At 41.9% G+C, this 21,419-nt stretch overlaps 1 protein-coding gene across 2 annotated transcripts in view; it reads left to right on the top strand.

Annotated features, from left to right (window-relative positions):
• The window catches only part of TMEM236 (transmembrane protein 236), a 47,002-nt gene extending 26,098 nt beyond the window's left edge, over window positions 1–20,904 (top strand). For both annotated transcript variants that reach the window (XM_032624315.1, XM_032624314.1), the window contains one exon: window positions 20,270–20,904. In XM_032624315.1, coding sequence (XP_032480206.1) covers window positions 20,270–20,850 — 581 coding nt within the window. In that variant the 3' untranslated portion in view covers window positions 20,851–20,904. The remainder of the gene's footprint in view (window positions 1–20,269) is intronic.
• Window positions 20,905–21,419: the final 515 nt, after the last annotated feature.

Below are 21,419 nucleotides of genomic sequence, written 5' to 3'. Positions count from 1 at the left end.
TACAAATGAGCACACTTTTACATTTCCATCTGAATTTTGCTAGCTCAGTCCCAACCTGTTAGTGACTGGACCTCCATTTCTCTTCCTCTCCCGTATTGTTCTCTCTCCCATGTTTTAATTTTTTTGGCTGCGTTTTGGGTCTTCGTGGCTGCGCGCGCGCTCTCTCTAGTTGCAGCAAGCGGGGGCTACTCTTAGTTGTGGTGTGCGGGCTTCTCATTGTGGTGGCCTCTCATTGCAGAACACGGGCTCCAGTAGTTGTGGCCCGTGGGCTCAGTAGTGTGGCTCGCAGGCTCTAGAGCACAGGCTCAGTAGTTGTGGTGCACGGGCTTAGTTGCTCCGTGGCATGTGGGATCTTCCTGGACCAGGGCTCGAACCCGTGTCCCCTGCATTGGCAGGCGGATTCTTAAACATGGTGCCACCAGGGAAGCCCCGCTCTCCCACTTTTAAATGAGACCCTAGATGGATCTCCCGTGGTCTCATTTGTTGGTCTAGACTGTTGAATATCTTCTTGCCCCTACTTTCCTCTCAGCTGTCTTTCTCATGTTCAGACAACTTTGTGTGCTATTTTCCCACCATCCCTGCTCGACTCTGCTCCAAACACCCTTAGTTATTGCTGCTTCTTGCCTCTGGGATATCGCTTGATGTTCTGCTCTTGTTTTGAATTGATTACCTTTCCCCTGCCATTGGAGTATTGACTTCCCTCCCCTGAGTTCTACGTTCCTAGAGAAGTCCCACACAGAGTCATGGAAGGGCTATTTTCACTTAGAAACACAACCCTTTTATCCCCAGAATGTATATGGAATCAGACTGTCTGGGCTTTAATGATTTCAAGTCATGGCCATTCAATCCACTGGAGACCACTGTTTCCTCTCCTGCCACTAGATGTTCTGGCTGATTCTGGTAGAGCTAGACTCCTTCTTCTTTGGGAGTGGCTTTTTTTCTGAGAAGCCTCATAGTTTGTCCTTACATCAGCCTCACCTTTATTGTCTGAACCCCAAATCATGGTCACTGTTAGATTTTCCTCCCTGCCCCCACCAAGATTCCTTAACTCCCGTATAAACCAGTGACTGCAGACAGACATATAAGGGAGTCTGTGGTTAGGAAGTGAGTTTTCAGTTCTCCCTGCAGGACTTATTAAAGTAGCATGAACCCAGCTTGGGCACCATATTACAAAGCAGTATAATAGCGTATCGTGGTTAAAGTACTGTAGGGCCCCAGGTGATGGCAAACTTCATTTTATCTAAGATGCTGGAGGTCAGAAAAGACTAAGGGGAATACCTGGAATTTGTACGAGTTTGTAGGCAGACATGGTGAAGAAAGCTTTCTCCATAGAAGGAAGGTTGGGTCTCTAGAAACTCAGGTGTCCATGTAATAAACGGGCATGTTTGGGAAGCAAAAATAACTTCGGCTGCATTTCTCACCCTGAATAGGCAAACCTAGCGCTGGAACGGAAGTTGCCTTCTCTTTTTTTTTGTGGTACGCAGGCCTCTCACTGTTGTGGCCTCTTCCGTTGCGGAGCACAGGCTCCGGAGCGCAGGCTCAGTGACCATGGCTCATGGGCCCAGCTGCTCCGCGGCATGTGGGATCTTCCCGGACCGGGCCACGAACCCATGTGCCCTGCATCGGCAGGTGGACTCTCAACCACTGCGCCACCAGGGAATCCCCCGGAAGTTGCCTTCTTAAGACCAGCTACTGTTTGCTTTTCAAATAGTCAATTTGGAAACCTCCAAAGCTGTAAAGATCTTCTGGAGGTGGGGAGAGCAGGAGGGGGAGGCTGAACTGGGGTCTCTGGATGCCCCAATTCCTACTTCAACCAGAGGAACACAGCTTTTGTTTGTTTAGGAGTGTTTTATGTAAGATTTCATTGGAAAAAGTGCTTCTTCTAAATGTCTGCAAATCAATGTAGGACCTCATTTAGAGTTGTTGGCTGTACCTATATCCAGCCAATTCTCAGCATCTCCAGCCATTAGTCCCATGATGACAGCGCACAGTCTAGAAAAAAATGTGACCCCCTCCAAGGTCTTGTGATCGTTGCTGCTCTGGGGTATGAGACGATGCAACACAATCCAATCCCATCTAATACAGTTCAGTTCAGCTTTGCAGACAGACTGGATCATCCCGGTGGAGTACACACAGGTTTGAGGCCCAACACATACAGAAACCAGATAACATTTTTAACATTCCACTTTTGAATTTTTAAAATTTCCCATGTTTTCTGTTTCTCCAAAATAACACATATTTATTTAAGGATTATCAAATAGACATAAACAAAAAAGAAGAAAATGGAAATCAACCAGAGTTCTACACACTAGAGATCTAGAACTGATAGCATCTTGATGGGTGTTCTTAAGAAAACCTACTTTATAACTTTTTTTTTCCCTCAACAATGTGTGGTGGGTATCATTCTTGTTAAAAAATGGTGGATATTGGGCTTCCCTGGTGGCGCAGTGGTTGAGAGTCCGCCTGCTGATGCAGGGGACACGGGTTCGTGCCCCGGTCTGGGAAGATCCCACATGCCGCGGAGCGGCTGGGCCCGTGAGCCATGGCCGCTGAGCCTGCGTGTCCGGAGCCTGTGCTCCACAACGGGAGAGGCCACAGCAGTGAGAGGTCCGCGTACTGCAAAAAAAGAAGTGGAGATTATTCTTGTTATTACATCTTCTACTGCATCATTTTTGTTGGCTGAAAAACATTTCCGTGTATTAATGAGCCATGACTTACTAACTTATTGTTGGACAACTAGATTTTCCCCTAGTTTTGAGCTATTGTAAACACGACTGTTAATGACTTGTTCGGAAGTGAGAAGGGTTGAGAAGAAAAGGACAAGGATGCGGTTAAAATGAGTAAGGTGGTGTTTGTTTGAGTTGGGCAGGGGAGACAAGCCAGGTGAGAGGACACAAGTGTGGATGGTGCAGGGGGCCTATGTTTACAGGGACCCTGTGCTGTGTATGGGAGCCATCAGCCACTGTGCGAGGTAACTAGCCAAGCAGAGGCTGGGGACAGAGTTAACTGCTGCTGGGCGGCAGCCGAATGATGTCAGGTTGATGACCATAGACAGTGTCCTCAGAAGACCCTGAGCATCCGCACATGCCCAGACTCCTTGGCAACAGCGCTTGCCAGAAGAAAGGGACAGTTATGGACTGGCTGCTCATGAGGACAAACACAGAGGGGGTCGCAGGGGGTTGTACCAAGGGGGTGGCAAGATGGTTTGGCTATATTAGGGCTATCTGCGTAGTCAGACGTGACTGGCTAGAAGTGAGATGGACAGGCTGTTTGAGTGGAAACCATCATAGCTCTGCAGAGGAGGCGGTTTCCATCAACACATCAGTAACAGGTGCAGCGTAAGGTTTTCAACTAAATCTGCTCTCAGTGGCCCTACTCCAGTTCCTTCCGTGTAGCCTCAGAGACTTGAACCAAGTGCTGCAGGGACTTTGGCAGCACAGATGATTATTTCTTTAGGTGAAATGCCTCCGTGTGCGACTTTGGGCTCAAAGGATATGCAAGGTTTTAAGGCTGGCACCTGTAATTTTTTTAAAGTTCTCCAAGCAATTCTGATGCCCACCTTGATTGAGAGCCTTTAATTATACATTAGGAACTAAGACAAAAAACAAGTTAAAAGCCGAGAGATGAAATCCAAATTCCTAAAGGAACCTCCTTTCCAGATTTCCTTGGAATGGAACTCATCACTCTGTAACCAAATAGAATATAAGAGACGTCACAGAAGGTAAAAGAAAAAAAAGGGGGGAGACACTACTTTTCTCTGAATAAAATGAATGGCGTTTTGAGTCCCTCTTTGCTTCTTTTTCAGAAAAAGCTTATCATACAATCTGAGCCCAGTGTGTGAGCTGGGTTTCCATAATGTGTTTTGCAATGTGGTTAGAAGAGTACGTGTGAGGAACACTGTGTTTGCGGCCATGCCAAGAAGGGGGAGGATTTCCTTTTAAACCCTCCCTTTGCTATTTAGAAGAAGGAAGTTTCAGGAAAGTATGTCAGCTCTAGGATTTTTTCCCCTTCTCAAGAAACAAGTAGCCATTTACCGGACTGGGAGTGAGAGAAGGGTAGAATTTCTGATTTATACCTTCTACAGAGGGACCAGCTGTCAGGATTAGGACAGTATAGACCGAGCCAGAAACTGGACTGCAGTGGGTCCCTGTGTCAAAAGGCATGGGCCATCGGGTGCTGCCAGAACTGAGTTAGGACTCCCTTGAATTAGGACAGCTTTCCATGATTGTAATAATTTGGCGTTTAATTGTTAATTTTTTCCTAGGGAGGTAATAAAATGTGTGAACAATTTTAATACATAAAGTGAGATTTTTGAGAATTGCAAGATATTTTCAAAATAAATATTTTCAAGGACTCTAAGAGTAAGGGAACCTAAAGAATTCAGCATGCATTACTTTATAATAGCAACAAAATTGTATGGCCCCAGCAAGAAATTAAAGGCATAGGTCACTGATTTTCAGTATCTTGATTTCCTTGTGCAGGACTGAAGAGAGTGACACAGGTTGTTGAGCTGGTGGCCAGACAGCCTTTTGTTTACATCGTGTATACATCAGTGGTAGAGTCCAGTGCATAGGGACACCAGTTTGCTCAGACTCTGCTTTCACAGGTGATTTTAGGCCCCCAAGTTCCCCCTTTTCAGGTGGGATGGATGTTCCAAAGCAGCGGTCCCCAACCTTTTTGGCACCAGGGACCGGTTTCGTGGAAGACAATTTTTCCATGGCCCCATGCGGGGCGGCAGATGAAGCTTCCCTCGCTCGCCCGCCGCTCCCCTCCTGCTGTGCGGCCCGGTTCCTAACAGGCCGAGGACCTGTACCCGTCTGTGGCCCGGCTGCTGGGGACCCCTGCTCCAAAGTATGCTTCCTATGAACTCACAAACGCTTTCTTCTGGGAACCGCGCATCGGCGCTTTCCCCTGCCTGGTGCCTCCTACTGCCGCCAGTGCCCGGGAAGCTTTTGAATCCCTTGAGCCACCCCTGGCACCCCTGGGGATGCCGGCCCGAGTCCAGGGGCTGTGCAGGCGCTGTGCCGCGCATGCGTGCACTCTGCTGGGCCCACAGCCAGCGGTCTTCCCTTACCGTTGAGCTGCACGGGCCCCAGGCTGCACTGCCAGGAGCTCCAAATGCCTTTCAGGGCTTCTTTACCAAATCAGTCCGTGGTCTCGCTTAAAGGGCTCCATCTAGCACCCAGGCCAGAGGATAGTCTGTGCAGGATTCCCAAGTCTTCCTGTGATGGGAGGGGATTGAGAGCATGGGGGCCGGGGTTGGGGGGAGGGCGGGTATTATTCAGCCTGGTTTTGACGCTTTGGCTTACCTGCCTTAGTGCAGATTTTTTTTTTCCCTTCAGAATGCGCATGGCTCCATCATGCTCATAGTCTCCGGAACAGGAATTCCTCCCATCTTTTATGCAGCAAATCTTTATGGAGGATCTGTTCCATACCAGACACTCCACTAGGCTCTGGGAGTGAAGTGATGGATGAAAACAAGCACAGCCCCCATTGCATGGAGCTCACTGTCTAGTGGGTGTGGTACCACGTTTCTGAAGGACACTAACAAATACCTATGATTAAAACTGAGGTTAGGGCTCGGAAGGCCACAGATCAGGCTCATTCCCACATGTGTCCATTTTTGTCACCCTGATTGGGCTCACACTGGGGATTCTAGCTCTGGTCTATATCCAAGCACTTAACTAGTAGAGGAATTTCAAACCACTTAGAAATCTAGAATTATTTATTGTATATATTAATGCATATTATATACTTATTACATTGTTAGCATAATTCATATTATCATTATTATAGTATACACAATATATTAATATAAATGTAGAAAAATAAGTTTTCTACTTATGTACTGTAAATTAAATTACATTCTCTCAAGAACAAATACTGTATGCTAACACATACATATGAAATCTACACACAAAAAAAATGGGTCTGAAGAACCTAGAGGTAGGACAGGAATAGAGACGCAGACGTAGAGAATGGACTTGAGGACACAGGGAGGGGGAAGGGTAAGCTGGGACGAAGTGAGAGAGTGGCATGGACATATATACACTACCAAATGTAAAATAGATAGCTAGTGGGAAGCAGCCGCATAGCACAGGGAGATCAGCTCAGTGCTTTGTGACCACCTAGAGGGTGGGATAGGGAGGGTGGGAGGGAGACGCAAGAGGGAGGAGATATGGGGATAGATGTATACGTATAGCTGATTCACTTTGTTATACAGCAGAAACTAACACGACAATGTAAAGCAATTATACTCCAATAAAGATGTTAAAAAAAGGAAAAAATAAATTTAAAAAATTAATTAATTAATTCTCTGATATAAACACATATCAAAGAGGAGAAGGACCAGAATATCCCAAATGAAAAGCTGAAGATTAGAAAATGAAGAAAGTTTTCTCAACCTTAACAAATGGAATTTTTAAGAATCGATAATATTGTCAGTTTTTAGCAATTTGTGTCCAGTATTATAGGGAAAGATGGTCTTTAAACTACCAAGACTTCCTGCCGTGTCCTCAGACAAAAGAATTCCCTTAGAATTTCACATTGCCTAAAATTCAGAAGTGAATTTATTTCTTGTCAGATTTATGCAATGCCTAGCAGGGAACTGGAACTGAATCTGAGGGCTTTTGAATTTACCAGATCACAATACAATGCCTTTTGTAAAGAAAGTTGTCACAATTGTCTCACAACTGAGAATGTATGCCCAAGAAGTCTTGCAGAACTGATGATAGGTTGAATTCATTAGTATTATTAATTATTATTATTTGATGAAACCGTGCATACAGTTTTGAGCACAGAGAGTACTACACTAGTCAGTGTTTAAACAACCGTCTCTCCGGGTGGGGGTGGTGGGGAAGCCCTGATTTGTAGCATTTGCCAGTTTTTTTCCGGCGTGAATACTCTCACAGTGACCAATTTACAGATACCAAGGTGGTGTCGCTGAGCACTGATCACGGAGTTGAGAAGAGGTACACATGGCTATCAGCTGGTGCAAGCTGTCTCTGCCTGCATAGGGTATATCTGTGCAGTAGCATATTTCTTTGTGAACAGGCAAATCTAAGAATTAAAGAATTAGTCTCTGTTAGTTTGACACTATGTCTCCAAAGTTTTGACCTCCCCTGATACATGGGATACTGGGTAGCAGTGTAACTATAACCAAACTGTTTACTGCATTCTATTTTCTGTTCTCTTCTAATTCATTTAAAACAATTATTTAATGCACATAGGGCTGTTTCTCTGTGTCACGCACTATTTTAAATGCTTTACAAATGTTGACTCAATCCTTCATCATAACCATGCTGGGAGGTCAGCGCGGGGTTTCGTCATTATTACTTGGCAGTGACGTTACTTGTCTTCCCAACCTCAGACGTGCTCCTCAAAGGAAACTGTGTATAGACACAGGTCAGCGAGTTTAGTCAGTGGAGATGGTGAAAATAACAATGTTTGTAATTTGCATTTTAAACACTTAAGAGTATCAAAGTGTTTATTTTAGATGGAGTGTATTTTATTATTTATTTGTATATTTGTTTTATTTTATTTTTTTAAACATCTTTACTGGAGTATAACTGCTTTACATTCTGTTAGTTTCTGCTGTATAACAAAGTGAATCAGCTATACATATACATATATCCCCATATCTCCTCCTTCTTGCGTCTCCCTCCCACCCTCCCTATCCCACCACTCTAGGTGGTCACAAAGCACCCTGTTGATCTCCCTGTGTTATGCGGCTACTTCCCACTAGCTATTTTACATTTGGTAGTGTATATATGTCCATGCCACTCTCTCACTTTGTCCCAGCTTACCCTTCCCCCTCCCTGTGGCCTCAAGTTCATTCTCTACATCTGCGTCTCTATTCCTGTCCTGCCCCTAGGTTCTTCAGAACCATTATTTATTTATTTTTAGATTCCATATATATGTGTTAACATACAGTATTTGTTTTTCTTCTTCTGACTTACTTCACTCTGTATGACAGACTCTAGGTCCATCCACCTCACTACAAATAACTCAATTTTGTTTCCTTTTATGGCTGAGTAATACTCCATTGTATATATGTGCCACATCTTCTTTATCCATTCATCTGTCAATGGACACTTAGGTTGCTTCCATGTCCTGGCTATTGTAAATAGAGCTGCAATGAGCATTGTGGTACATGACTTCTTTTGAATTATGGTTTTCTCAGGGTATATGCCCAGGAGTGGAATTGCTGGGTCATATGGTAGTTCTATTTTTCATTTTTTAAGGAAACTCCATACTGTTCTCCATATGGGCTGTATCAATTTACATTCCCACCAACAGTGCAAAAGGGTTCCCCTTTCTCCACACCCACTCCAGCAGTTATTGTTTATAGACTTGTTGATGATGGCCATTCTGACTGGTGTGAGGTGATACCTCATTGTAGTTTTGATTTGCATTTCTCTAATGATTAGTGATGTTAAGCATCCTTTCATGTGTTTGTTGGCAATCTGTATATCTTCTTTAGAGAAATGTCTGTTTAGGTCTTTTGCCCATTTTTGGATTGGGTTGTTTGTGTTTCTGATAGTGAGCTGCTTATATATTTTAGAGATTAATCTTTTGTCAGTTGTTTCATTTGCAAATATTTTCTCCCACTCTGAGGGTTGTCGTTTCATCTTGTTTATGGTTTCCTTTCCTGTGCAAAAGCTTTTAAGTTTCATTAGGTCCCATTTGTTTATTTTGTTTTTATTTCCATTTCTCTACGAGGTGGGTCAAAAAGGATCTTGCTGTGATTTATGTCATAGAGTGTTCTGCATATGTTTTCCTCTAAGAGTTTTATAATATCTGGCCTTACATTTAGGTCTTTAATCCATTTTGAGTTTATTTTTGTGTGTGGTGTTAGAGAGTGTTTTAATTTCATTCTTTTACATATAGTTCTCCAGTTTTCACAGCACCACTTATTGAAGAGGTTTTCATTTTCCATTGCATATTCTTGCCTCCTTTATCAAAGATAGGGTGACCATATGTGCATGGATTTATCTCTGGGCTTTCTATCCTGTTCCATTGATCTATCTTTCTGTTTTTGTGCCAGTACCATACTGTCTTGATTACTGTAGCTTTGTAGTGTAGTCTGAAGTCAGGGAGCCTGATCCCTCCAGCTCTGTTTTTCTTTCTCAAGATTGCTTTGGCTATTCGGGGTCTTTTGTGTTTCCATACAAATTGTGAAATTTTTGTTCTAGTTCTGTGAAAAATGCCAGTGGTAGTTTGACATGGATTGCATGGAATCTGTAGATTGCTTTGGGTAGTAGAGTCGTTTTCACAGTGTTGATTCTTCCAATCCAAGAACATGGTATATCTCTCCGTCTGTTTATATCATCTTTAATTTCTTTCATCAGTGTCTTATAGTTTTCTGAGTACAGGCCTTTTGTCTCCTTTGGTAGGTTATTCCAAGGTATCTTATTCTTTTTGATGCAGTGGTAAATAGGAGTGTTTTCTTAATTTCTCTTTCAGATTTTTCATCATTAGTGTATAGGAATGTAAGAGATTTCGGTGCATTAATTTTGTATCCTGCTACTCTACCAAATTCATTGATTAGTTCTAGTAGTTTTCTGGTATCATCTTTAGGATTCTCTATGTATACTATTATCTCACCTGCAAACAGTGACAGTTTTACTTCTTTTCCAGTTTGGATTCCTTTTATTTCTTTTTTGTGTCTGATTGCTATGTCTAAAACTTCCAAAACTATGTTGAATGATAGTGGTGAGAGTGTGCAACCTTGCCTTTTTCCTGATCTTAGTGGAAATAGTTTCAGTTTTTCACCATTGAGAACGATGTTGGCTGTGGATTTGTCATATATGGCCTTTATTATGTTGAGGTAAGTTCCCTCTATGCCTACTTTCTGGAGAGTTTTTATCATAAATAGGTGTTGAATTTTGTCGAAAGCTTTTTCTGCATCTATTGAGATGATCATATGGTTTTTATCCTTCAGTTTGTTAATATGGAGTATCACATTGATTAATTTGCATATACTGAAGAATCCTTGCATTCCTGTGATAAACCCCACTTGATCATGGTGTATGATCCTTTTAATGTGCTGCTGCATTCTGTTTGCTAGTATTTTATTGAGGATTTTTGCATCTATGTTCATCAGTGATATTGGCCTGTAGTTTTCTTTCTTTGTGACATCTTTATCTGGTTTTGGTATTAGGGTGATGGTGGCCTCATAGAATGAGTTTGGAAGTGTTCCTCCCTCTGCTATATTTTGGAAGAGTTTGAGAAGGATAGGTGTTAGCTCTTCTCTAAATGATTGATAGAATTCACCTGTGAAGCCATCTGATCCTGGGTTTTAGTTTGTTGGAAGATTTTTAATCACAGTTTCAATTTCAGTGCTTGTGATTGGTCTGTTTATATTTTCTATTTCTTCCTGGTTCGGTCTCGGAAGGTTGTGCTTTTCTAAGAATTTGTCCATTTCTTCCAGGTTGTCCATTTTATTGGCATATAGTTGCTTGTAGTAATCTCATGATCCTTTGTATTTCTGCAGTGTCTGTTGTTACTCCTCCGTTTTCATTTCTAATTCTGTTGATTTGAGTCTTCTCCCTTTTTTTCTTGATGAGTCTGGCTAATGGTTTATCAATTTTGTTTATCTTCTCAAAGAACCAGCTTTTAGTTTTATTGCTATCATTTATTGCTATCTTTGCTATCATTTCCTTCATTTCTTTTACATTTATTTCTGATCTGATCTTTATGATTTCTTTCCTTCTGCTAACTTTGGGGTTTTTTGTTCTCCTGTCTCTAATTGCTTTAGGTGTAAGGTTAGGTTGTTTATTTGAGATGTTTCTTGTTTCTTGAGGTAGGATTGTATTGCTATAAACTTCCCTCTTAGAACTGCTTTTGCTGCATCCCACAGGTTTTGGACCATTGTGTTTTCATTGTCAGTTGTTTCTAGGTATTTTCAAAATTTCCTCTTTGATTTCTTCCGTGATCTCTTGGTTATTTAGTAGTGTATTGTTTAGCTTCCATGTTTGTAGTTTTTACAGGTTTTTTTTTCCCTGTAATTGATATCTAGTGTCATAACATTGTGGTCAGAAAAGATACTTGATACGATTTCACTTTTCTTAAAATTACCAAGGCTTGATTTGTGACCCAAGCTATGATCTATTCTGGAGAATGTTTCATGAGCACTTGAGAAGAAAGTGTATTCTGCTGTTTTGGGGTGGAATGTCCTATAAATATCAATTAAGTCCGTCTTGTTTAATGTATCATTTAAATCTTGTGTTTCCTTATTTATTTTTATTTTGTTTGATCTGTCCATTGGTGAAAGTGGGGTGTTAAAGTCCCCTACTATGATTGTGTTACTGTTGATTTCCCCTTTTATGGCTGTTAGCATTTGCCTTATGTATTGAGGTGCTCCTATGTTGGGTGCATAAATATTTACAGTTGTTATATCTTCTTGGATTGATCCCTTTAGTGTCCTTCTTTGTCTCTTGTAATAGTCTTTATTTTAAAGTCTATTTTGTCTGATACGAGAATTGCTACTCCAGCCTGCTTTTGATTTGCATTTGCATGGAATATCTTTTTCCATCCCCTCACTTTCAGTCTGTATGTGTCCCTAGGTCTGAAGTGGGTCACTTGTAGACAGCATATATATGGGTCTTGTTTTTGTATCCATTCAGCCAGTCTATGTCTTTTGGTTGGAGTATTTAATGCAATTACATTTAAGGTAGTTATCGATATGTTATGTTCCTATTACCGTTTTCTGAATAGTTTTGGGTTTGTTATTGTAGGTGTTTTCCTACTCTGTGTTTCCTGCCTAGAGAAGTTCCATTACCATTTGTTTTAAAGCTGGTTTGGTGGTGCTGAATTCTCTTCTTTTGCTTGTCTGGAAAGGTTTTAATTTCTCTGTCCAATCTGAATGAGATCCTTGCTTGGTAGAGTAATCTCATTGCAGCTTTTTCCCTTTCATCACTTTAAGTATGTCCTGCCACTCCCTTCTGGCTTGCAAAGCTTCTGCTGAAAGATCAGCTGTTAACCTTATGGGGATTCCCTTGTATGTTATTTGTTGCTTTTCCTGTGCTGCTTTTAATATTGTTCTTTGTGTTTAATTTTTGATAGTTTGATTAATATGTCTTGGTATGTGTCTCCTTGGATTTATCCTGTATGGGACTCTCTGCACTTCCTGGACTTGATTGACTATTTCCTCTCCCATACTAGGGAAGTTTTCAACTATAATCTCTTCAAATATTTTCTCAGTCCCTTTCTTTTTCTCTTCTTCTTCTAGGACCTCTATAATTTGAATGCTGGTACATTTAATGTTGTCCCAGAGGTCTCTGAAAGTGTCCTCAATTCTTTTCATTCTTTTTCTTTTTTCTGCTGTGAGGTAGTTATTTCCACTATTTTATCTTCCAGGTCACTTATCTGTTCTTCTGCCTCAGTTAGTCTGCTATTGATTCCTTCTAGAGAATTTTTAATTTCATTTATTGTGTTGTTCATCATTGTTTGTTTGCTCTTTAGTTCTTCTAGGTCCTTGTTAAATGTTTCTTGTATCTTCTCCATTCTATTTCCAAGATTTTGGATCATCTTTACTATCATTACTCTGAATTACTTTTCAGGTAGACTGCCTATTTCCTCTTCATTTGTTAGGTCTGGTGGGTTTTTACCTTACTCCTTCATCTGCTGCATGTTTCTCTGTCTCCCCATTTTGCTTAACTTACTGTGTTTGGGGGTCTCCTTTTCACTGCCTGCAGGTTCATAGTTCCTGTTGTTTTTGGTGTCTGCCCCCAGTGGGTAAGGTTGGTTTAGTGGGTTGTATAGGCTCCCTCGTGGAGGGGACTGGTGCCTTTGTTCTAGTGGATGAGGCTGGATCTTGTCTTTCTGGTGGGCAGGTCCGAGTTTGGTGGTCTGTTTTGGGGTATCTGTGATCTTATTATGATTTTAGGCAGCCTCTCTGCTAATCGGTGGTGTTGTGTTCCTGTGTTGCTAGTTGCTTGGCATGGGGTGTCCAGCACTGGAGCTTGCTGGTCGTTGAGTGGAGCTGGGTCTTAGCGTTGAGATGGAGGTCTCTGGGAGAGCTGTCGCCGATTGACATTACGTGGGGCTGGGAGGTCTCTGGTGGACCAATGTCCTGAACTCGGCTCTCCCACCTCCAAGGCCTAGACCTGACACCCGGCCAAAGCACCAAGACCCTGTCAGCCACATGGCTCAGAAGAAAAGGGACAAAAAAAAAAAAAAGAAGAAATAAAATAAAAGTAATTAAAATTTTTAAAAATTAAATATTATTAAAATAAAAAAGCAATTAAAAAATAACAGAGCAAGCAAACCAATAAACAAATCCACCAATGATAACAAGTGCTAAAATCTAAACTAAGGTAGACATATAAATCAGAAACTAGTCAGTCGCATACAGCAACCCCAAGTCTACAGTTGCTCCCAAAGTCCACCGCCTCAATTTTGGGATGAGTCGTTGTCTATTCATGTATTCCAGAGATGCAGGTACATCAAGTTGATTGTGGAGCTTTAATCCGCTGCTCCTGAGGCTGCTGGGAGAGATTTCCCTTTCTCTTCTTTGTTCGCACAGCTCCCGGGGCTCAGCTTTGGATGTGGCCCTGCCTCTGCGTGTAGGTCGCCTGAGGGTATCTGTTCTTGGCTCAGACAGGACGGGGTTAAAGGAGCCGCTGATTCGGGGGCTCTGGCTCATTCAGGCCGGGAGGAGGGAGGGGTGTGGATGCGGGGCGAGCCTGCGGCGGCAGAGGCCAGTATCTCATTGCACCAGCCTGAGGCGCGCCGTGCGTTCTCCCGGGGGAGTTGTCCCTGGATCCCGGGACCCTGTTAGTGGCGGGCTGGACAGGCTCCCCGGAAGGGGGTGTGGAGAGTGACCTGTGCTCGCACACAGGCTTCTTGGTGGCGGCAGCAGCGGCCTTAGCGTCTCGTGCTTTTAGCCGCGGCTCGCGCCCATCTCTGGAGCTCCTTTAAGCAGCACTCTGAATCCCCTTTCCTGGCGCAGCAGGAAACAAAGAGGGAAGAAAAAGTCTCTTGCCTCTTCGGCAGCTCCAGACATTTCCCCGGACTCCCTCCCAGCCAGCCGTGGTGCACTAACCCCCTGCAGGCTGTATTCGCGCCGCCAACCCCAGTCCTGTCCCTGCGCTCCGACCGGAGCCTGAGCCTCAGTTCCCAGCCCCGCCCGCCCCGGCGGGTGAGCAGACAAGCCTCTCGGGCTGGTGAGTGCCGGTCGGCCCTGATCCTCTGTGCGGGAATCTCCCCGCTTTGCCCTCCACACCCCTGTTGCTGTGCTCTCCTCCGCGGCTTCGAAGCTCCCCCCTCTGCCACCCGCAGTCTCCACCCGTGAAGGGGCTTCTAGTGTGTGGAAACCTTTCCTCCTTCACGGCTCCCTCCCACTGGTGCAGGTCCCGTCCCTATTCTTTTGTCTCTGTTTTTTCTTTTTTCTTTTGCCCTACCCAGATACGTGCGGACTTTCTTGCCTTTTGAGAGGTCTGAGGTCTTCTGCCAGCGTTCAGTAGGTGTTCTGTAGGATTTGTTCCACATGTAGATGTATTTTTGGGGAGGAAGATGATTTACACATTTTCCTCCTCCGCCATCTTGAAGGTCCTCATTATTTTTTTAATCTCAAAAAGTACTTTGACTGAAAGTGCTTCATATGTTTTTAAAAAATTTTTCATAAGACTGTGACTTTTCTTCTATTCCAGATTTTTTTTTTGTCTCAGCATGTTATATTTAAATCATTAGCAGTTTTCTTTCTCTAGACCATTTTCCTCTAAGGGAAAAATTGATTTCAGGGACTGTGCATCAAAACTAGTCATACTTTTTCTGAATGAATCTTTAATTTGATCTTCTGGTTGCTGTGAGTTGAGTAACAACAACTCAATTTCACATCAGCTGCCTTGATGGCCTCAAGAACCTCTTTGATGAATCCCCAGGTCCTCTCTAGCTCCCGTGCCCTGCATTGTCCTCATCTTTGGTGAACTTAGAATAAACTTAGAATCAAGTCCAAAACGTTTATCGTGGCCCATTAGCTCCACATCAGCTGGCTTTGCCACGGACAGTGTTGTCTAGTGCTTAAGGGTCTGAGGTTCACGCTCCGTCCCTCTCCTTGCTCGCTGTGTGACCCTGGAAACAATCCTTAATCTCCCTCTGCCTCAGCTTACTCATCTTTAAAATGGGAACATAATAGTATCTACATCATAGAGGTTTATTGTTATTATTATTATTATATTGTAGTATAGTTGATTTATAATATTGTGTTAGTTTCAGGTATATAGCAAAGTGATTCAGTTATATATATTGTATATATTTCAGATTATTTTCCCTAATAGGTTATTACAAGATGTTGAATATAGTTCCCTGTGCTCTATGGTAAATCCTTACTTCCTATCTGTTTTATATATAGTAGTTTGTATCTGTTAAACTCATATTCCTAATTTCTTTCCCCCCACACCTTTCCCCTTGGTTAGCCACATCATAGAGTTTTTCTAAGGATGAAGTGAATGGTTGCATAGAAAGGGCTTAGAAGGGCACCTGGTATGGAGAAGACACTAAGACTTAGCTTCTCTCCTCTTCTTCGCTCTCTTGCCCCCCACCAGCCCCTCACCACACTCTCCTCCTTTCAGCTCATTTTAGCTGAAGGAACTTTACACCTACTCTTCCTAACACCTGGAAATTTCCTTTCTCCATTCTCACATAATTCATTCCTATTTATTCTTCAGTCTCTGCTTAACTGTCACTTCCCAGATCCAGGGGGCGGAGTGGTGAAGGCAGGGACATTATCCGCTGCATTATTCTCAATGCCCAGCCTAAGCTTGGAACAGCACTCTACAGTGTGTCTGCTAACAGCAGACAGCTTGGGTGTCCAAGTGTTCTAGCCCTTAACCAACATCAGGCGCAGTCTTTTGGCCGTGCCATGCGGGGATCTTAGCTCCCCAACCAGGGATCGAACCTGTGCCCCCTGCAGTGGAAGGTGAAGTCTTAACCCCTGGACCACCAGGGAAGCCCCCCGTCAGGAGCGGTTTTGAAGCTGTTGTTTGGAGAGGCAGTTTTGAAGCCTGTCCCCCTACTAACGGCGCTACCTAGCACTCGCCTGCTGTTGGCACTTGAGTCCAGCCCCCTTCCCCCTCAAAAAGGCCATTTTACCCCTAAGCTGAGATTTCCCTTTTCCAAGTTGCCTTTACACAGTGAAATTTTTGAATGAATAAAATTAAAATGTTGATTTCATTTAAAAAGTTCATTTTTAGTAGCAGCATCATTCCTGTCTTGTTTTTAGGTGCCCTTTTTTGTGACTCTTCTCTCTCCTTTTGCTCTCTTTTTATTTAAATAACTTTTATTGCTTTCTTTTTCTCTTTGCAAGAGGAATACATGTCACTCTAGAAAATTCCTCACTACTGATTTGTTATGTTGTACTTACACTTTCCCTGTAAGTGATCTAAAACTTTGGGGGAACAAGTTAGAGATAGAAATACATCACTATGAAGAAATAATAAAGCAAAAGAGGTGTGAGTTACCTACTTAAACATTTATCTGTTATCAAAATTGCATTTCCTGGGCTTCCCTGGTGGCGCAGTGGTTGAGAGTCTGCCTGCCGATGCAGGGGACACGGGTTCGTGCCCCGGTCCGGGAATATCCCACATGCCGCAGAGTGGCTGGGCCCGTGAGCCATGGCTGCTGAGTCTGCGCGTCCGGAGCCTGTGCTCCACAACGGGAGAGGCCACAGCAGTGAGAGGCCCGCGTACCGCAAAAAAAAAAAAAAAAGCATTTCCTTATTTATTTGGCGTGCACGGTGAGGATATAAAGTTGTGTGTTGGGTCTTCATTGCTGTGCACAGGCTTTCTCTAGTTGCGGCGAGTGGGGGCTACTCTTCATTGTGGTGCGTGGGCTTCTCGTTGCAGTGGCTTCTCTTGTTGCAGAGCACGGGCTTCTAGGCACACGAGCTTCAGTAGTTGTGGCACACTGGCTCAGTACTTGTGGCTCTTGGACTCTAGAGAGTAGGCTCAGTAGTTGCAGCACACAGGCTTAGTTGCTCCACAGCATGTGGGATCTTCCTGGACTAGGGTTCGAACCCATGTCCCCTGCATTGGCAGGCGGACCAGGGAAGACCTCTACTTTTTACAGGGCAACGTGAGCCTTTAAGGAAGTGAGTAGATTGCTCTCTTTGTGTTGATATCTTTTACAGATTTTGCACAAGTAAATATAATTTTCCTCAAATAGAAACCCTGACAACTAACAGCAACAATAAAAAGAATTCCAGCTATAAGTGGAAATTTTAAAAATAATAATTTGGAGGGAAACTAATCATGGAGCCGAAGGGAATAGTATTGAATACATGAAGGTTTATGTGACTGGAGGATAAACTTGCTGGTCTGTTCTAATGACCAAATGAATTCTTAACATCCTTAGCTCTACCCTGCCCTTTGGGAGGCCAGCAGAGCTTTCCAGCTCATAGTTATAATGCTTCTTACTTGGAAAGAGGACAGCAGAGACCCTAAACTAGTCCCCAAATCTAAACTAGTCCCTAATGAGCCGTGGAGAAATATGAGGCTGATTTTACCAAATACACACGGATTAGGGCTTTTGTATTTCATTAAAAATGAACCCTAGCTAAGAATTCGTTGCTTGTACCAACAGCTCTTATCCTCAGGTATTACGACTCCCAATGACTGTTTAAAAAATGTTATTGTGTCACTTCTTAGATTGCACTTCCTGGCTTTGAAACAATGCTGAATTTGCAGTCATCCTCAAAAGCCCAAATTATATGCTTTGTTCCTCCTATTGCCAAAGGAATTTGGATTTTCATTTGAACACCTTGATCTACGAGAGGTGAAGGAGAGTGCTCTAAGACTTGACACACTCTAAGAAACGTATTTTCTATATTGATTTTTTTTTGGTAAAGTAAGAGATAAAATTGATGCAAGTGAGCATCTGAGTTTAAAAACAGATGATATTATGATTGTTAAAATAATAGTAATTGGCATATATTTTTCTCTCTTGAATGTAATTTATCAGAATGATTCCTTTCTCTGTCTGCCTTACTTCATTAAGTATGATAATCTCTAGGTCCACCCATGTTGCTGCAAGTGGCATTATTTTTCTCTTTTTCATAAATTATTTTTTATGGCTGAGTAATATTCCATTGTCGTATGATATCACTTATGTGTGGAATCTAATTTTAAAAACAACACAAATGAACTTATTTACAAAACAGAAACAGACTCACAGATCTCAAAATCAAACTTATGGTTACCAAAGGGGAAACGTAGGGGGAAGGGATAAATTATGAAATTGGGATTAACAGATACACACTACTGTATATAAAATAGATAACTAACAAGGACCTGCTGAGCACAGGGACCTACTAGAGCACAGGGAACTCTACTCAATATTCTGTAATAACCTATATGGGAAAAGAATCTGAAAAGGAATGAATATATATATATATATATATATATATATATATCTGAATCACTTTGCTGTACACCTGAACTGACAAAACATTATAAATCAACTATATTCCAATTTAAAAAAAAAAGATTCCTACTCATGCCACTGTGACATCTAAGTTTGATAAGGAAGTTTCTAAGGGTCATGGTTCCTAACATTTATTTATGAATGATTCATACCAGAAGCAAATAATATCTCATCAAGAATTTATTTTTTACTTGATAAATATAATCAATTCACACTTAAAATTTAAAAATAATTAATTGTATAGAAAGAAAACTGAGGTTTGTCCTTTAAACAACTCCTACTTATAGTGAGCAAGCCTTTTATTAGTCATTAATCATAATAACTTATTTGTTTTAAAATGTTTTCACTTCAGCTCAGTACATCTCAACTTTTATCGACTTTGTGTCTTTAACCTTTAGAGCTATTCCATCTAATGACTCCCTTTAAATTTTGTCTTATCAAGTAATGTGGCAGCTCAGCACATTTGCTGAGTAAACTTTGTCAAGACCTGAGAAATTCGTTAGCAATGAAAACGGTGCTTAAGTGTTCAAATATTTGGAAAATAATGTGCTAGTCCTTTCATGTAGAAAAATCATACCATCAACAGTAAGTTCTGAGATTTGAGCTTCCTTCATAACCCCAACCTCAACACCCATGTGTATAGAGAGCCACACACATTCCCTCTCTCTCTCTCCCTCTTTCTCTTTCTCTCCCTCTCTCTCTCTCTCTCTCTCTGTCTCTCTCTCTCTCACACACACACACACACACACACACACACACACACACTCACTCACTTTATGATGTTAATGAGGAAACGCCCTACTCATTCAGATGACTGACATGTTGACCAGCCACAGCTTCATGGTCACAAATGAGATACTTTAGTCTAACCCATCGCACTGACGAGTTCAAAGACTGTGGGGGAAAGAACAGCTTAAGAATCTTGGATACAGAATGTTATCCTTCACTAAGGCTCTCTTGTGCTGTCTCATGATCATGCCCAAAAGACCCTCTTAGCACCAGACTCTAAGCTTGGCGATCTGGGTTGTAGTGATCTCTGTGGGCGTCTTATAAAATAAGATTGGACCATTGAACTTTTGATTCATTTGATTTTATGATATGTATCTGTTTTATAATTAGCATGTGATGTATTGCTTCTAGAAAGTGCTAGCAGCCATAAAGTTAAGGGATTGTCAATTGGGGTCAAACAAGTCTGGGCGTGAATTCCAGCTCTGCCCATTCCTAACTGTGTATTTGAATTTAGGCATCACTTCACCTCTTGTACTCCAGTTTCCATATTTATCGAATGGGATAGTAATCCCTATCTCTCACCTTTTTATCTGAGGATTAAATGAGATAATGTGTGAAAGTGCTTACTTAGCTCAGTAACCATTAATGGCAATTATTCTGAAATGGTAAAAATGACTTAGGATCCATACCCAGGGAAATACAAAGACACAAAGAGCCTTCTCTGCCTCTGTTTTTTTTGCACTGTGCTACTCATTGCTATCTTGAAATTCCATGTGTGAAACAGACCTCAAATAAGAGAACACTTAAATTTCATTTTTAAATTTAAATAAAAATTTAAATTTACATAAAAATTTAAATATCTCACTTTAAATAAAAATTCTAAAATCACAGGTAAATAAAAATCTAATTTAAATAACAATTAAATTTAAATAACAATTAAAAACTTACATTTTAATTTAAATAACAATTTAAATTTAAATAAAATTGAAAGAAAAGTTAAATTCTAAATAAAAAATTTAAATTTAAATAAAAATTTAAATTTAAATAAAATTAGAAGAAAAGTTAAATTCTAAATAAAAATTTAAAGTTAAAATGTAAATAAATCAACTTATTGCAGGTAACGAAGACAGGCACATCCACACGACCAGTTTGCAGCAAATAAAAACTGTGACGGATGAATTGAGGCAAAATGAAGAAAACCTGACACCTTCGCAGCCAGCCAAGAGGACCCAGCTGTCATGGCTACCAAGAGCCACAACAGGGGGCTCGACTCCTGAGCTGGAGGGACCCCAAGAGCCCACCTTCGAACGGGGAATCCTGAGAATGATGTCGCAGCAGGATGTGCGTGCTGAGATCTTCCTCTGGAGCTTTCTGCTGTGGTCAGACACCATAGAAATGGTGCGGGTGGCCGGGCACCCCAACGTGTACCAGTCAGGCTGGGTCTACCCCGTCTACATCTTCAGTTTCATTTCTCTTCTTCGAATGATACTGACTCCCCGGAACCCACTTCTGAATTCCCTGGGCATCGTGCTCCAGGATCTACCCTTTATCTTTGTTAGACTTAGTTTAATCATTGGCCTGGGAACGATCACACCCATCTTGGGCCTTTGTAAAAATGTACTCGTGACTCTCTCTTATGTTTACTTCAATTACTTAACCAAATTCAGGATTTTCTCTCAGTTTGAGGTATCTTTTTAACAAGGAAATGTCCCATAGTCAAACCTCTGTGTTATGCACATGCACGCATTTATAATCTTTTTGGGGGGCAGGGATAAATTTTTGCGCTATAGGAAGAAATGAAGAATAGATGCTAGAGAAAAAAAACTTTTTAAAAACTGTAGCATATCGGGCTTCCCTGGTGGCGCAGTGGTTAAGAGTCCGCCTGCCGATGCAGGGGACACGTGTTCGTGCCCCAGTCCGGCGCGGAGCGTCTGGGCCTGTGAGCCATGGCCGCTGAGCCTGTGCGTCTGGAGCCTGTGCTCCGCAACGGGAGAGGCCACAACAGTGAGAGGCCCGCGTACAGCAAAAAAAAAAAAAAAAAAAACTGTAGCATATCAATTTTTAAGATGTATACAAATGGTGCTAAATTTAAGCAAAGTTATAGTCTTCTAAGTTGGTTCCCCTTGATCTCTAGAAAATGTTAACAGTTAATTTTAGTTACGTATTCTGCACTTTTTCTAAAAGCACCCTTCAATAAAGCCTCTTAAAAATTAGAACATGTTTTCCCACTAAGTCCAAGAATGAAATTTTTTTATTGTTTATATAAA

Source organism: Phocoena sinus, chromosome 2, assembly GCF_008692025.1.
Source record: "Phocoena sinus isolate mPhoSin1 chromosome 2, mPhoSin1.pri, whole genome shotgun sequence".
Lineage (NCBI taxonomy): Eukaryota > Metazoa > Chordata > Mammalia > Artiodactyla > Phocoenidae > Phocoena > Phocoena sinus.
The sequence above is the reverse complement of the archived record's forward strand: the minus strand, read 5'-3'. Positions and strand labels throughout refer to the sequence as shown.